The following is a 16,142-nucleotide window of genomic DNA, read 5'->3' on the forward strand; positions in this document are numbered from 1 at the left end:
AAATCTTCTTGTTTACATGCTGATTATTAATCTAACCATTATTACTCAACAAATTCAACAAAACTCATAGTTGTGTGTAGTTTTGAGGTATGTATAATTATGTTATAGGAGCAAGAAAACTCCTAAAAGTGTTTTGGACTGTTTGGACTGTTTTCTGCCAAGGAGGGAATCTTATCATTGTGCGACCAGGACCCTTCACCTGTTATCAGTGATCGGTTTATCAGTCCACGTGAGTGGAAGAATGTGTGTTAGAGGGCAGGGGTTGCTTACAAGTGTATGTTAAAGACACTTCAGCCGTTTGTTTTTCTTTCTTGTCTTAGTCAAAGTGCATTTCAGCTGAATGTGCACTGGAAACAGAAGTGCACGAGATCTGAAGTGAATTTCCAGGCCCTGGCCTCCGTGGTGAAGTCGAGTTATGGATTTGAGGTCAACACTTCTGGTCATTGGAGGATCTGCGTGTTCTTTCAAACTGCTGAACACGATTGTCAGAGTCCTGCCAACACCGGTGCTGGCACGCAAGAAAGCCTGGAAGTGGAGGAATGTCAGCACTTCTTTAGCTCACAGCTCGCTGACAGGAGCATGGGCTGTTTTATGGTGTGTAAGGAGACAGCAGTCAGGGTTAGTGCTGTTATTTATTCACATTTCATGTGATCCTCACTCTCGCTGTGGTCTCTCTCTCTCCTGCCTTGAAGTTTCTACTTTCACCCTCAGATGGTGGAGGACCTGATCTCGTCTCACTCCGTGCTTTCCCACAGCCTTGTAGCTGTGTCTACAGGTGACACCCTTGTTCAAACACGCAAAACTTCACCTTCGCACACAGAATTACTTTAAATGAGCAGACAGATTACCTTCTCCAGCCCTTAGGCTTGAGATCAACTCTCCTTAATTTCACCAAGCTCAAAACAGAAACAGAAAATGAAACTTCCTCAAAAGCGATCACAAGAATTTCTTTACAGTCTAGATCTATGAGGCTTTTATCACACAAGCTGTTCCTAATGTGATTGAGATCTGCAAGATTTAACAAAGGTTTTTAACAAGCTTTGACCAAACCTTCCTGGTGTCACCTTCTATAAAAGTGCTGAAAATCACTGTGGGAAAGTTCATGAGTTTTGTTTAGGATATAGCTGTGTATAGTTGATGCATGCTAACATACAACTCATGTGCTCTCTCCTCTAGGTTATTTTATCCATGACTTCTTGGACATGGCCTTTAACCAGTCATTCAAACAGTCTTGGGAGCTCCTTCTCCACCACTCTGTGGTAATAAACTTCACACCTCACCTTCACATGGTGTCAGAGCAGAGAGAGCTCACTGCACCTTAAGAAAATGTGCTAACAGATAAAGTACAAGCACTCATCAGTTGTTCTACACAACCCTTATGTTTTTTGGGAAAGAAAACTCTGCAAATAAATAAAACAATAAAACTGAGAAACACGTTCACAATTTTTATAATGCAAACAGCAAGAGGAGATGTGCTGCAAATACAGGAAGCACCACACGTTACAAGAAACAGATATAGTTATTTTAGTTTTAATATCCTGACTGCACGATTCCGATATTATTGGAAATGGAGTATTTTTCCATTATGGTATTACTACTGTTACCTATGTAAAGGATGTGTGTTCTATTGTTGGTAATGTGTTCTAACACAATAAGAAAGAAATTAGCATTAACTCTGTGAATCTTATAACATCAATGACGATTATGTCAATTACGCTGTGAAGTCTTCTTCTGAATTAGTCTGACCCTTACACACCTGTGTGTTGTGATAATGACGTGGTCAGTGAATGAAACTGCACTGTCATCCTTCAGCCTTGATCCGTGTGACAATTTAATCTCTGTATGTTATAAAGGCAGCAGAGGTCATGACCTGATTCACTCTGGCCAGGCCAACACGTCACTGCCTCCGTGTGTGTGTGGGGGTGATTTTAGTGTCACACACACACATACAGAAAACATAGGACAAGTTTTAAGGCAGCACAGTGGCTCGGTGCGTGAATCGTTACATAGCTGTTTGACCCTGAACGTCCTCTAGTTGATCAAGATCAGCTTTGTGTAATAATGTTTATAATGTTTCAGTACCACTTTCAAATAATGCACTAAACTTTTTGGGTTGCCAGGTTGTCAATAATACCTCACAGTCTATCACCCTCCAACATGTCTTGCTTCTTCTTTCTTTTCTTTCTTTTTTTTTTTTTTTTTTTTGCCACCAGCCAAATGGAATTTTTTCAGCTTGGGAATCTGAGACTTGTCCTTTTAACAGCTTATTAAGATATGATGTTTAATTATTTAGTTAATAAACCATGTACTTCATACTGTAAACTTTTAGAATGTGGTTTTTAGTGTGTGAGATGTTATTTATTGATGTAAGACCTTCATCTGCAGAACAATGCCGACTAAAAGTGACCCTGGAAACTCTGTTCAGGAATTTTAAGTTATGCATGTATGATTTTGTGTGAATGACATTTTCCTGCATGTTTCCGCATCTGTATGTGTTAACCTTTGCTTCTTCTCTTCAAACTCTTTTCTCAGGTGATATCCTGCTTCGGTTTGGCTGTGACGACTCGTCTCTATCTGGGCTTTGCTGTGGTGTCTCTGCTGGTTGAGATTAACTCCGTTTTTCTTCATGCCAGACAGCTCCTCCTTCTGTCGGGACAGAGGAACAGGCCAGGGACTGAAGTCACAGCCCCTCGCCCCTCTGTGACCTACATCATAACCAGCTGGCTCAACCTGGGAACGTAGGTGGCTCAGTGATTCTCCCCTATGAGAAGCCACTGCTGAATTAGCAACTGGGAAAAGTGGGCAACCTCCCAGAGCCCCTCATCATTTGGGTCTTCATAATTTTAATGAATCACAAATTTGCACCATTTAAGTAGAACATTGGGTGTGACAGTTCCTCCATGCTGCACTTGTCTTGTAGAGGGAATCTGTGTCAAAATCTGGTTTTAAGACATTTGGTTATATTCATGATTTGTTGACAGTCCACACTGTCTGCTTTGCTCAGGTTTTCAGATGCACACAGCTTGTGAATGATCTTCTGTCTCACCGGCAGGTTTTTGGTGTTTCGTGTCAGCACTCTGGGTTGGATGGTCCGCTGGCTGGCAGGTCACAGTGAACACATACCTCGCTACATCCTGATGATGGGGACAGCAGGCCTGAGTCTCATCTCCGTCATGAACACGGTGCTGTTTTACAGACTGCTCAGAGCAGACATCCTCACTGACACGCACAACACCAGCAAAAACCACTAGAGGGAGGCAGCGCTTTGTTTCTCCTCCACTGATCCAGTTTTCTACCTCATGATGTGACTGAACTGGTTTAACTTAAAGTGTTTGCTTGTTAACTTATAATGTTTTTCTTTATAATAAAAAGCAAAGATTAAGCAAAAGTTAGCAAACAACGTGATTGCAGTTTCATAACTTCGGTGCTTTGTGAAATAATGAGTTATTTGCTGTAAGGACATTTTTATAAACTGCAAAAGCATTTATACACCAAAATCTTTGTCGCAAGTGTCGCATTTTTAATTTACCCTCACATTAAACCTGAGTAAATAAATCTACAACCGCACTTTTGTCATCACATTATAAACATCTGAAGCTAAAGTTCCTGATTACTAATATTGTTTTTTTTACTTTTTACTAATTTTATCTAATGTAAATTTAGACTAAGTTAAATTTAGACTTGTGCAGTTTTAAAGTCATAAGATTGATGCCTAATTTAATAGTTTTAAAATCATTACATCAGTGCCCCAATATGAATCCCCAGAACTCCAGTTTTTGTTCTTTTTAATGGCATTTTCACTTTTATTTTCAAGTGACAGTGGACAGCAGCAACAAGGAATATAGGGAGAGAAAAAAAATAAGTGTTGTCCCTGGTAGAACCCAAACCAGGCTGTTTTATAATAACAGATCAGAGCAGTATACAGAGGCATATCACCCTATGATCCTCTTCTGCTGGAACAAACTAACCAGAGTGGGAGCTTTGCAGCTTGTGTTGGTTTGGACTTCTCCTCTAAAATGTGGTAGGCGAATCTTCTCTGTTCTGGTCTCCATCTCGTAGTAGGGACACACCTTTAGATGCTCCGAAATGGGCGGCACGTCCCGGAAGCACCAAGAGTCCACAGGAGAGAACAAGGTGCTGAACTGCCACACCTTAAAAAAAAAAATGTTTTAAACTAGTTAGCTAGCTATTATATCAAACATGTACGTGCTAAAACCTTTGCACAGTTCTATACTGTCTAAACTGTCCTGATGCTGCTAATGAAAGCTTAATTATATGCATCTCACCCTGTATATATTATCCTGACAGACACACTGGCTCTTGGCTTACCTTGTGTTTCACCCTCCACTTGGCTCCTCCATGTGAGTAAATCTTTCTCTCCCAGTGGAGGGTGACCATCCCTCTCTCCTGCAGCAGAGAGGAGCACACCTGCCTCATGAGCCTGGACACCAGAGCCAGCTGGGACAGGGACAGACTGTCCAAGAAACTAGCCATGTGGCACAGCACCTCATAGGGCAGCGAGCTCAGAGAGTCCTCTCCTCCTTCCTGACTTCCTCTCCTTCTCTGAGTGGCAGACGAGTCCACTGAGCTCCTGGAAGGCTGTGAGGCGTCACAGAGTGAGACAGGTATGGTGGGATGCAGGCTAAAGCAGCCCAGATCCTCACTGAAAGCAGAGTTGAAACTGTGTTCTTTAAAGGTGCATTTGATTTATCTGCCCTCTAGGGCTGTAATTTATCTGCAGGGGATTAATGTACTTGTTAATCAATTCCAGGGGATCAATGAGGACAAATCCTGATGAAATGTTCTAATCAAATTACACTTTTTCTCCACTGCTGGATTTGTTTAAACTTAAACTTTTTTCTGCCTGTGATGTTCTTACTTTAACACAAAACTAACCTAATTACAGAGGAGGTACGACAGGTTCATCAGTACCACACAATAATAAAGACAAACTCTAAGGTTTATCTCACATGTAGTTGACGGCGGCTTCATGTGTGGAGGGCTGAAACCTCCTCTGGCTGTAGGTGCAGCCCAGGTACGCCAGGGGGCATCTCTGCTGGAACCAACCATTCACATTCATCTGGATGTCACTGTGGATGTTCCTGCACATAAAAGCATGTTGATCCTTAGAAAAAGAAATGTGATCAAATTTGAAAACAAACAAACAAACAATTGAATTGTCTAATAATAAACCACAGTTTTCATCCCTTTCCTCCAATGTTTAAAAATGTGAATATTCAAGGAAAAAAAGAAACCCCACTTATAATGTTTGCCATATTCTCTGCGCTGGAAGGTGTGTCCGCAGATGAAGGTGAAGGCGGAGCTGGCCTTGTGGTGTCGGCTGGTGACGCTCTCCACCTGCAGCTGAAGGTGCAGCTCCAGTGGTTTTCCAGCTGTCAGATCAGCCAGCGATGTGTTTCTCCGGAAAGGAGCGGACAGGAAGCTGTAGGTCTGTGTGCCTTCGTCTTGTAACAGACCATCTGTGCACACGCTCTCTGCAATGAGGTGACCCCTCTGTTCCCTCTCCAGGGAACACAGCAGAGATGCCTGAGGAGCAAAGCAAATGCACCTCCTTTATAAGTAGTCACTTTTCCAACCAACTGTTAATATTTTGTTGATTGACAGGAGTCAGTTTAGATCAGACACAAGACTCCAGATAAATTCTAGGTTTGCTCTGTGTCTGTTGTTTTGAAAAAGGATATATTTACATGAAGAAGTGCAAAGAGTTGAAAAGATTTTAAGGTTGATTCATTTCTCTTTCTCTCACCTGAACTTCCTCCCACACCGGCATCTCCTCTGGAGCCACCCCCAGGTCGCTGGTATCCACAGCTTGACTCTTTCTCTTGTAGAAACTAGGATTGCGGATGCGGCCCTGCCTGGCAGAGAAACTGGTTGGGATTTTAAATGTACGCACAATGATAATCTTCATTGGTTCCAAAGGTTTATACTCAAACTTTTTCTTCCTCAGTTTGCCAGTTTGACAGGAGGAGGATGCCATACAGGTATCTGGCTGTGTGGGTGCTGCTGTATCTTCCTTGGTCAGAGCGCCCAGGCCTTTTCCTGTATCTTTAGCCCGTCCCTGCCCGGTGCCTGCCACAGCTGTCCCTTCTCCAGCTTCTCTGCAGCCCCCCATCTCCATAGTGAACATGCGCTCCCAGGCGTTGTAGTTTTCTAACAGATCAGCATGCACTCCTGAGGCCCTGGCAAGAGCCTCTCTCTCCTCCTGAGTCAGCACCCGTTGATTTCCAACCTCAACCTTAGCCTCAACCTCATCTTCATCCTCATCCTCATCCTCGTCCTCATCCTCATCCTCAACATCTTTTTCATCAGGTGTATGGATGTTAAACATGCTAAAGGATTTCCAGGTGTGAGCACCAGCTTCCTTTGCTGCCTCTGACTTCAAGGTGGCCTTTTTCTGCCTCTCCTCCTCCCTCATCCTCTCCTCTTCCTTCCTCTCTTCTTCTTTCTCCTCCTCATCCACACTCTGGACGAGCTCAGGGAACAGTTTCTTCATCTTCATGGAGTGAAACAAGCGGTCCTGCTCTTTCAGGGCCATGGCCAGGTCCAGACATCCATCCTGTTCTCTCTCTCTAAGCAGGTTTTCATGCAGCACTGTGTTTGGATGAGAATGAGCATCATTGGATGGCCAGCGGTTCCACTCCATGGAGCAACACACCACACTGGCTGGACACACCTGGAGGTGAGCTGCCTGCGAGGAGCGGGGCAGGTGGACCGGGCAGCCATACCCAGCATTGAGGCAAGGCACCCTCACATTAGGGCAGAGCAGCAGGTGATCCTCCTCTTTGCACAGGTGGAAGAGAGCTCCACAGTGCATACGGCAGGGGACGACTGCACAGCACACGGAGACCTCCACCCGAGCCCTGCAGCGCCGGCTGTAGCAGGAATCACAGTGGACATGCTGTCGCACCTTGGAGGTTCGAGAACGATGACTCTGATTGGACTGAAAAATGGAAAATGAAAACAGTATATACTATGTTACTATACTATTCGAACATATTTTAAATAGTATAGTAACATGACAAATCTCCACATTGCTTTGCATTGCCTTTCACATTTGCATGGTCATTTATATTTATTCGCAGTCATGCTGCATCATTAGGCTTCAAATTCTACTAATCCCACTGACCCAAAGTCTCTAATTATAAACTTGTGCTGTGCAGCTAAAACACTGTTCAAACCAACAGAACTTTATTTTAGATTTGGGCAGGGGTCCTAAAGTTTTTAAAGATAGCACATGTGTCAGGCTGAATTTGTTGTTTGTGTATAAAATGATGCAAAACACATCAAAAATATTTGCATTTCAGCCATAAAAACATGGAGCTCTGGATTTCAGGTCTGGATTTCAGGTCGCTTCAGTGAAACAGAATATACTATTTATGATACCATCAGACAGCACAGCATGACTTAGAGTGACCTTAAAGTTATTGAAGGGTAAATAAAAGGGACAAACCACATTTGAGGATACAGTTTCAAAATAAAACCATACCATCCTTCAGATCCTCTTGCACTAGTTTTTTTTTTTTCTTTAAATCTGTAGCCACTTGTCCTGTAAACAGAGAGGAGACTGTGAATCTCAAAGTCTCACACTACAATCAGTTTAAAAAAAAAATGCATGTAAATACACAATGGCAGGACATCAGGAGAGTCTTGTAGCATTAGAGTCAACAGGAACAATGAATTACAGACTTTAGCCTACCGCTGTAAAAGCTGGTCAGGAGAAAAACATGTTCCTTGCACTTCGTCTTGGGCTTTGAGGACCAAGTGTCTGTCTGTGCTGTGTGTGTGTGTGTGTGTGTTATAAATAGAGCTGAGCACTGACAGAGAAATGTTGCACAGGTGGTCAGAAACATGGTTTGAGTTACGAATCTGCTCTCCCAGTGGGAAATCTGTCTCACCTTCTTTTCTCTACATATTGTGGTGCTGCTGACAATTGATTTCAACTTGTGCAGAGAGCAGAATGAAGCTGAGTCTGATTTAAACATCCAAACAGTGTCCTCTAGTGGAGATTTTAAAATCATGGAAACACTGCTTGTTTGTATTTTGTTGCAGTTATTACAACAGAAAATTAGCTATTTGGACTGGACTGGACACAGAAATTCAGACAAATTAATTCAGACCCAGAACAAAGATCTATGAAGTACTATTTAATACTGTTTGGTGGCTGTGACTTGAATCCACTGCAGCAGAGTGAGAAACTGAGGGGGGGGCAGTTATTTCGCCTGCTGAACCTCCTTGGTGCTGCTTGGCTAATTTTAACCTGACAGTTCAAAGAGCACAGGGACTGAAAGCAACGTTATAAAACCAAATAGAGGAAACAACATGTCTGCGGTGGCACCTTGGTAAGACCTTTGTCTGGAAAAAGTTTTGAGTCCATTGTGAATGTGTAGAAATACTTTGATGATCTCTAGTGTTCTTCTGTTTTACCTAAATTAGCCTAGTAAGGGAGTACAGTAAAACTACTCTCAGAAGTATTTAAACTTTAGAAGTTAAATCTTTCATTTGCTTATTTACAGTGCTACAGGACAACAGCACTATATCAGATTGCAATTTACTTTGAATGTCATCTCTTTATTTCACCATAACAAGGAGGAATGAGCACATTTTAACAGGTTTTTGTAAGAGCACTTTAGAGCCAAGAAGCATTTATTTTATGCTTGGTGCATGATTCCGTAAATACTTCCAATAACTGTCTTTTTGTGCTGCTGATTTGACCTTGTCACCGGTTTCCTGAACACGGATGAAAATGGCTGCCTGTTGGTTGTTGGTCCAGATGGAAATATTTCAACAATTATTGGATGGATGGTAATGAAATTTTTAATTTTTAATTTAATTTCAATTTTAATTTTCCCCTGAGGTTTATCTCCTCAGCCTTTTAAAAACCATTTAAGTAAAACAGGCAGGAAAAGAATCAATATTTGGTTCAACTGATAATAATAATAATCTGTCATTGGTGAACAAGGCTGAGAATCACTGATCTTGATGTTACAGGTTAAAGTTTATCAGTTTTTTTGCAGAATTACAAAACTTCTGATTCAAAGTGCAGTAGATATGGTGAGTGACAGATATAATTCCTCTCTAATAAAAGATTCAGCATCACACAGCCTTGATGTACCATTATTGTCTCATCTTAGTGTGATTCCTCTTTTTCTCATTCAATCAGAGTCATCGTTCTCGAACCTCCAAGGTGCGACAGCATGTCCACTGTGATTCCTGCTACAGCCGGCGCTGCAGGGCTCGGGTGGAGGTCTCTGTGTGCTGTGCAGTCGTCCCCTGTCGCCTGCACTGTGGCGCTCTCTTCCACCTGTGCAAAGAGGAGGATCACCTGCTGCTCTGCCCTAATGTGAGGGTGCCTTGCCTCAACGCTGGGTACGGCTGCCCGGTCCACTTGCCCCGCTCCTCGCAGGCAGCTCACCTCCAGGTGTGTCCGGCCAGTGTGGTGTGTTGCTCCATGGATTGGCTCCGCTGGCCGACGGATGACACAAACCCGCACAGCAACATGGCCCTGCAGGAGAATGTGATGAAGGAAATTGAGGGGCGGGGGGAGGCTCTGGATTATGCCATGGCCCTGGTTGATCAGTCGGACCTTTACCACCGCCTGAAAATGAAGCCCCTCTATCCAGAGCTGATGGAGGAAGAAGAGGAGGAAGAAATAAAGGAGGAGAAGAAAGAGGAGGCAGCAGTGGGAGGGTTTGTCAGTGGTGTCACAAACAGTGATGCCAGTGAAGGTGAAACATAGCACTGTCTCAGTCCGAAATAGATTAGATTAAAAAAAAAATACTGATGCCTCCTTTTACAAAATGATGCCTGATAATAAAACAAAGTCCATTATGGGTAACTGTTAGAGTCAGGGGTCATCTATAGCTCTTCAACTCATTGTGAGATTTAACATGATTAATATGTTACACCGATTAATTCTAATGAAAAAAAAGTGGAGAAAAAAGCCGAAATGAAATCCTTCAAATGTACAAATATATAACATTTTTCAAACAACATAAAATATTGCAATTGGTTCAAGCAGTTTTTGTTCTTTTTGTTTTCTCAACATCTCTCCTCTTGTATCTACACGCATCCATTTCTGCAGGGAACAGCTTGTGTGAGAATAATGTTGAAGAGACTGTACAGAGCAGCGTGGGACAAGGCCTAGTCTTCAGCAAAGAGAAGTATAACTTCGCTGAGATGATGTTCGGCATGGAGAGAGGTGGCTGTGCAGTCGCTCAGGCAAACCTAGACAATCCAAAGCAAACCCCAAAACCTGGAGAGAAGGGGGAAGCCCAGAGTGGGAGAGATATAAAGGAGGCTGAGAAAAAGGACAGCGGGGTAAAAAAAGCAAGCGCAGACCACAAAGACACAGAGAAGGGTCGTGAAAACTGTCCCCCACTGGACACAAGTAAGACCGGGCAGGCCCCGTGGCAGGAGGGGGTGCTGGAACGTCTGGGGCAGGAGCTCAGCCCACAGGAGTACAACATGTATTTGGTGCATCACGGGCGCATGCTGCTTGCCTTCGGACAAATCGAGGCCTGTACGCCGAGGGAGAAAGATTTTGTCTATGGCAGCCTGGAGCCTATTCCAGTCCAGACCCTGCGCTCTTTCAAGGTGGTGACTTCAAGCTACATTATTTACTATAAAAGTAAACTACTTTTTTCAGCCTTTAAATGTGTCAGTATGTTTCAACCGAAGATGATTCCAGGTGGCCTTTAAAACAAGATAGTTGTCTTGTACTAACAAAACCACAAAATTTCCCAATTTAAAAAATAAACATCAGTGTAATGTAATATATTTTCATGCTTTTCTTCATATAAGATTCCTGACAGCTATCACTACAGGCGGCGGGTTCATCTGTATGACACAGCTGCGAGGGCTCAGAGCGAGCCTCGCAGTGTAGACACATCAGACCTTGGGGCCAATGAAGAAGACTGGTTCAGTGACGAGGCAGCAGCCACCCTGCTGGGCTACGCTGAGGAGGAGGTCATGGGTCACAAGGTCAGTCACATGCTTTCTGTGTCAGTACTTATGGTGAATTTATAAACTAGTTTCATAGGAAAGTGTCTTGTAAATACACGCAAAAACATTGGTATGGTCCTGTAACTAGTTTTAATCAGCTCTTGCTCGTGATCAATCGGTCTCCATGCAGATCAGCGAGTCAAAGGCAGCCGACGGGCTCTACGTCGATGTGGGAACACAGACGTACTCGTTCCGCTCGGCCCCGTTCAAAAGGAAGACGACCCTGGCCGAGGTGATGGTGGGCAAACCGCCGAAGCTTCACCTGCAGCTGCAGGCAGAGAGTGTGAACAGCAGACACAGCAGAGCCACCTGCGTCTTCACCTTCCTCTGTGGTCACACCTTCCACCGCAGAGAGTTCGCCACGCATTTCAGGTGTCTGCGTCAATGCTACTGATGATGTTGTGTTTGATTAAAATGAATGGTGTGAAGGTGGCGCCTTGTCATTTTCAGCACTTTAACTATCCCGCCTCAAAGGACTGACACTAAAGTAATACATGTTGAATATCTCCTTTCCAGGAACGTCCACAGTGAAATCCAGACATGTCTGAGTGGATGGTTCGAGCAGAGATGCCCCCTAGCATATCTGGGATGCACCTACAGCCAGAGGAGGTTTCAGCCCTCCACACAAAAAGCCACCGTCACCTACAAGTTGGCACAATTCACATTAATCAGATCAGATTCTAATTTTTCCACTACATTTCTAGTTATTTAATTTATTTTTTTCCTCTCTACAGTCAGCAGCTGAGGACTTTCAACTTGCGTCCGATTCTCGCAGACTCGCTGGGTGATGGGGTAGGAGGTCTGGAAGGAGGAGGGGAGGACTCTCTGAGCTCGCTGCCCTACGAAGTGCTGTGCCACATGGCCACTTTCCTGGACAGCCTGTCCCTGTCCCAGCTGGCTCTGGTGTCCAGGCTCATGAGGCAGGTGTGCTCCTCTCTGCTGCAGGAGAGAGGGATGGTCACCCTCCGCTGGGAGAGAAAGACCTACTCGCATGGAGGAGCCAAGTGGAGGGCCAAACCTGTGAGATATACATACTAAATCATCCAATCCAACCACTGCTGACTATGATCTGTTTCCTCTTCTTTCCCCCTGACTCTTCTCCCATTTCTCTCCAGGTGTGGGAGTTCAGTCGACTCTTCTCCTCAGTGGATTCATGGCATATGGCCGACATCCCTCCTATATCTGCTCATCTAAAAGTCTGTCCTTACTATGAGACCTCGGTGCACAGTGAGCCTGTTCCCCTCCCCAGCCTGAATGAGAAACAGGGGTGCAGCCAACAGAAGATGAGCCTTGTCAACCATTTCACAGGAAAGAGATAGCAACAATGAAAAAACCCATTTAATTCTACCTGCTTGTGTTGACTTTAATTTATTTATTTGTGTATTTATTCACAGTGATGGCGAGAATATACCAAACAAGTATAAAGGTGATGTCTTAAAACTAGTATGTCACAAAACAGATAAAATAAACAGTTTTTCTTCTTCTTTCTGATCCAGCTGATGTTCAGTGTTATGGAATTAATTATCTATATGTGCAACTTTAATTTATTTAATGCTGGATTTTTGGATATGAAAATTGGAACTGCAATGATTAGCCCATTAGCTGATAGGAAGGAAATTAAGAAGAAAATTAACTTCTTATTATAAATTATAACAGGCATAAATTGCTCATGAAAAAAAATTGTTAGATACAGTTCTAAACCATAATTATAACTGAACTCTAAATTTCCGTACACTCATTTTCGAGAATACCAGTTCTAAAAACGTTCTTTAAATGAGAGACTGCATGCACTTCAACTCGGACTGGTATTCCCTTTATTTTTGGCAAAATTATTTCCATGAAGCTCCTCCTCCTGCTGAGTGGCACTGATCACCCCTCATACCGGGCTGCTTTATTGTGAATACGGCAGCGGCACCGTACTGCACGTACGACCAGAAGGTTATGAGGAGGTTATTTCCACTGACTGCAGCAGGATCCATTCACATTTCGAAAAAAAAAAAAAAACGGCCATCCAGCTGCAGCAGTAAAGCGTCTCACCTGGGCGCACACGAACAAACGAGCGTCAGTTTGCAGACTGGACGTCTTGCACAGGTCTTTTGTTTTCTCCATCTCTGCAGCATCAAGGACGGAGATCTCAAGGCGACAGGAGGATCCATGAAAAACGCTTTGAATAGGATACCGCTTCAGTATCACGGTAGGCCACGGTCATAGTGACGAATTTACCGTTGCAGGCTGACACTGAGCACCCCTGAGAAGGTTTTCATGGGCGAAAAATCAAACGGATGCGATTAAATAATAGAGCAGGCTTTAGGAAATAAGCTTAGAAGAGAATTACCCAGTAAACCTCTTAAATTTTGCAGGAAAAAGGCCATGTGATATGGGTCGTTATAGTATTAGTGGTATGATTGAATATAATCCTGCTAGTAAGCGGGCGAATCTCTATTTTGATAAATAAAACCTATTCTGTTGGCCACAGAACTGACACTTTGCATCAGAGTACTGCTCCGTGTCAGAGCTCACGCTGGAGGACACTGCTATCACGTAAAGAGCTGTACAGTGAAATCCTAATACACCCAGCTACCAACATCTGTGCGCAGGTTGTGTGGGGGTTCAGCCATGGATGCTGGGAGGCTGGAGCAGCAGGTGGCCAGTGTGGAGAGAGGCATCGCCTTCCTGAAGCAGGAGCACCTGGCCATGCTGGCCGGTCTGCAGCTGGAGATCACACACCTGAAGAGGCGCTGTCATGGTGAGTCTACTGGTGACCTGCTGCTCTTCATGTGTCTCTTAATCTCTTGTCTACCGGTCTGTCTGTCACCCTTGTCTTATCTTTTTCTAACTGTCCGTTGTGCTTCTACTGCTCTTGTCTGCAGAGCTAAGCTGTGAGCTGGACTCCAGGTTTCCTGACAGAAACACAGCAGGTAAGATATTATGACTCCTTGCTGACAGGTGGGAAAGTGATAGTAGGGACTGCTGAAATTTTATCTCATAATAACTGAGAGGAAGCACAGAGGCTGTGCAGAGGAGGACTAGAAATTCAAAGGGACTTCACAATAGAAAAGGTACCATGATGAGTTGTTTTATATTGTGCAACATTATTTTTATTCATTTGCATTACTATAAATATTATTTCTGATTATATTTACTCATATTTTAGCAGCGTGAGGTTCCACCTGGGATTTTTTCATTGTATTTGTTTGCAGGTTTGACACACCAGAACCTACCTATTTGTGCTATCAGTTGCATCCATCCAGTCACAGCAGGTCACAGCATCCTCAGCATTATTTCACCTTACATAAAAATGATGAGTGGCATGTAGTCAAATACACAGATCTCAGAATTTCGGTTAAGAGATCACTGGTATAGAATTGTTACCCTGAGCTGAGTTTTCAGAGTCAGTGTTGTCCTACAACACTGCATATGTACTTGGTTTTGCATATATTTGTTCAGAATTTTCCATATGTGTGTGATATTCATATATCCTGCAGTTCTTAATGTGTGTGTTAATGTGTGTTTCTCAGAGGAGGAAGCGGAGCTGGCAGCACGTTGTGAGGCTGCAGAGCGTCTCCTAGAGGACCAGCAGTGCATGATGGTCGCTGTGCGTGGGGAGCTGCGGGCCGGCCGGGCACGAACATCTGCACTTGGTAGGAGCCTCAGGGAAGAAGAGCGGCATTTCCTGGAGGAACTGAAACGCCGCAGCCACAAGATCACGCTGCTGAGTCGTGAGCTGCAACGCCAAAATGTCACCACCACCACCCTCTGCCACGAGCTCCACACTGCACGCTTAAAACTGTTCCAGCAGCGACAGAGCACTGAGTCTGCTGCAGAGAGAGAAGAGGGACCCATGACAGGACAGGATGAAGAAGAGGAAGAGGAGGATGAAGATGAGGAGGTTGAAGATGATGAAGGAGAGGGCTCAGACTGGCTTCTGTCACCACCTCCTCCAGCCTCTCCCAGCCAGTCGGAGACGAGACACAGGAGGCGTGTCACCATGAGGGAGGAGAGGGTCAGAGCTTGCGTCCCACAGGAGAGAGTGACGGCACCTCAGAGGCCACACCCCATGCCCGACCCCGCCCTCTTCTTGGTGCCACTCAGGTACCGCCTCCTTCGCTTGAACCAACCAATCAGAACACAGGATGGAGAGGGGATGGAGGACGAATGGGAGGATATAGAGGACAGCAGGTTACACAGGAGGGTGGACATGGGAGCAGGAGAGGGAGAAACTGCTCTGTGATGAAGACGGAGAGGTGGCGTTGTCTTCCAGCAGGTCTCAGCCAACATCAATCAACATCTGATGCATTTATTCTGGAAAAAGCTTGAGATGAGAGAGATGTGCGCTTGCGATTGTCTGTAGATTTCAGGAAGCGAGTTAGATATTTAGAGTTAGCTGCACGAGAGTGTGTGATCGAACCTACACGTAGACACGTATTAAGAGAAAATGTCACATGGATGGAACAACATGCTACTTCGAAAATGTGAAGAACTGGGTAGGGGAAAAAAGACTGAGTAGTGGTACTGTTTCATATGGATGCCTTTTGATTTTAACACTGTTGATCACAGCTTTTGCCTGTAATTAGTAGCCTTGCCTCTGGGTCTGTGAACCGTCCTGTTCAAAGTGGCAACCTGCTTTTTCACTGCAGCAGCCATATTCCAGGTTCAGTAAGTCACTCTAGAAGGCTTAGGGACATTTTGTATGATTTGCACTTTATTAAATTCATGCAATGTGCCTAGTAATGGCAGAACAGTATTTCGATTGTCATGTTGTCTGTTTTTTTAATAGGTCTTTTTCACAGCTGACATTTTGACTTGTCATAGTTGAGAAAGCACAGGTGTTACTAACAACATTAACAAGGGCTCTGTTCTGTTTTAGTGTCTCAGTGAGTCATCACTCACAGTCAGCGTGTCCAATATCAGGATTCAGTTACTGAAGCAGCTAAATGGAATCCAGCCATCATTCATTTTATTATTTAAACCTGTGCTTTTGCCTCTGTGACATGTCAAACTGTCTTCTGTGGTAAAAGGCCTTATGTTACCGGCACACAGTTATCTTGGTGCACAGCTGGTTTGGGGTTTGGAGACAAGATATGTGAAAATGTCATGTTTGGCTTTAAGAAGTTTTGATA

The 16,142-nt window shown here is 44.0% G+C and overlaps 4 protein-coding genes across 4 annotated transcripts; 3 read left to right on the forward strand and 1 right to left on the reverse strand.

Moving 5' to 3' along the window:
• Positions 1-415: 415 nt before the first annotated feature.
• On the forward strand, positions 416-3,251 carry LOC121190717 (TLC domain-containing protein 2-like). The gene is made up of 5 exons (XM_041051677.1): positions 416-594; positions 693-775; positions 1,177-1,259; positions 2,533-2,738; positions 3,053-3,251. Exons 1-5 carry the CDS (start codon positions 416-418, stop codon positions 3,249-3,251), a joined length of 750 nt encoding a protein of 249 aa, XP_040907611.1.
• Positions 3,252-3,754: 503 nt separating this feature from the next.
• LOC121190714 (F-box only protein 40-like) lies at positions 3,755-7,793 on the reverse strand. Its single transcript, XM_041051674.1, has 7 exons — positions 7,718-7,793; positions 7,508-7,567; positions 5,768-6,961; positions 5,261-5,547; positions 4,971-5,102; positions 4,330-4,663; positions 3,755-4,151 (listed from the first exon to the last, which is right to left on the reverse strand). Exons 2-7 carry the CDS (start codon positions 7,508-7,510, stop codon positions 3,933-3,935), a joined length of 2,169 nt encoding a protein of 722 aa, XP_040907608.1. The 5' UTR covers positions 7,511-7,567; positions 7,718-7,793; the 3' UTR covers positions 3,755-3,932.
• A 492-nt stretch (positions 7,794-8,285) lies between these two features.
• Positions 8,286-12,366, forward strand: LOC121190713 (F-box only protein 40-like). Its single transcript, XM_041051671.1, has 10 exons — positions 8,286-8,360; positions 8,792-8,823; positions 9,010-9,072; positions 9,182-9,746; positions 10,103-10,614; positions 10,822-11,001; positions 11,153-11,394; positions 11,539-11,670; positions 11,757-12,042; positions 12,138-12,366. Exons 2-10 carry the CDS (start codon positions 8,821-8,823, stop codon positions 12,339-12,341), a joined length of 2,187 nt encoding a protein of 728 aa, XP_040907605.1. The 5' UTR covers positions 8,286-8,360; positions 8,792-8,820; the 3' UTR covers positions 12,342-12,366.
• Positions 12,367-13,079: 713 nt separating this feature from the next.
• Positions 13,080-15,849, forward strand: LOC121190716 (coiled-coil domain-containing protein 92-like). Its single transcript, XM_041051676.1, has 4 exons — positions 13,080-13,216; positions 13,620-13,768; positions 13,893-13,940; positions 14,541-15,849. Exons 2-4 carry the CDS (start codon positions 13,639-13,641, stop codon positions 15,251-15,253), a joined length of 891 nt encoding a protein of 296 aa, XP_040907610.1. The 5' UTR covers positions 13,080-13,216; positions 13,620-13,638; the 3' UTR covers positions 15,254-15,849.
• Positions 15,850-16,142: the final 293 nt, after the last annotated feature.

Source organism: Toxotes jaculatrix, chromosome 12 (genome assembly GCF_017976425.1).
Source record: "Toxotes jaculatrix isolate fToxJac2 chromosome 12, fToxJac2.pri, whole genome shotgun sequence".
NCBI classification, from domain to species: Eukaryota; Metazoa; Chordata; class Actinopteri; family Toxotidae; genus Toxotes; species Toxotes jaculatrix.

Bases quoted from the DNA above. Each gene is read 5' to 3' on its own strand.
- LOC121190717 (XM_041051677.1), top strand. From the start codon at position 416: ATGGATTTGAGGTCAACACTTCTGGTCATTGGAGGATCTGCGTGTTCT. The intron at 595-692 runs GTGTGTAAGGAG...CCTGCCTTGAAG, and splicing joins GGAGCATGGGCTGTTTTATG to TTTCTACTTTCACCCTCAGA. The intron at 776-1,176 runs GTGACACCCTTG...TCTCTCCTCTAG, and splicing joins CCTTGTAGCTGTGTCTACAG to GTTATTTTATCCATGACTTC.
- LOC121190714 (XM_041051674.1), bottom strand. The intron at 5,548-5,767 runs GTGAGAGAAAGA...TTTGCTCCTCAG, and splicing joins CGGTGTGGGAGGAAGTTCAG to GCATCTCTGCTGTGTTCCCT. The intron at 4,152-4,329 runs GTAAGCCAAGAG...TTTTTTTTTAAG, and splicing joins AGTGGAGGGTGAAACACAAG to GTGTGGCAGTTCAGCACCTT.
- LOC121190713 (XM_041051671.1), top strand. The intron at 9,073-9,181 runs GTGAGTGACAGA...TCATTCAATCAG, and splicing joins TTCAAAGTGCAGTAGATATG to AGTCATCGTTCTCGAACCTC. The intron at 11,395-11,538 runs GTGTCTGCGTCA...TCTCCTTTCCAG, and splicing joins GAGTTCGCCACGCATTTCAG to GAACGTCCACAGTGAAATCC.
- LOC121190716 (XM_041051676.1), top strand. From the start codon at position 13,639: ATGGATGCTGGGAGGCTGGAGCAGCAGGTGGCCAGTGTGGAGAGAGGC. The intron at 13,769-13,892 runs GTGAGTCTACTG...TCTTGTCTGCAG, and splicing joins CCTGAAGAGGCGCTGTCATG to AGCTAAGCTGTGAGCTGGAC. The intron at 13,941-14,540 runs GTAAGATATTAT...TGTGTTTCTCAG, and splicing joins TCCTGACAGAAACACAGCAG to AGGAGGAAGCGGAGCTGGCA.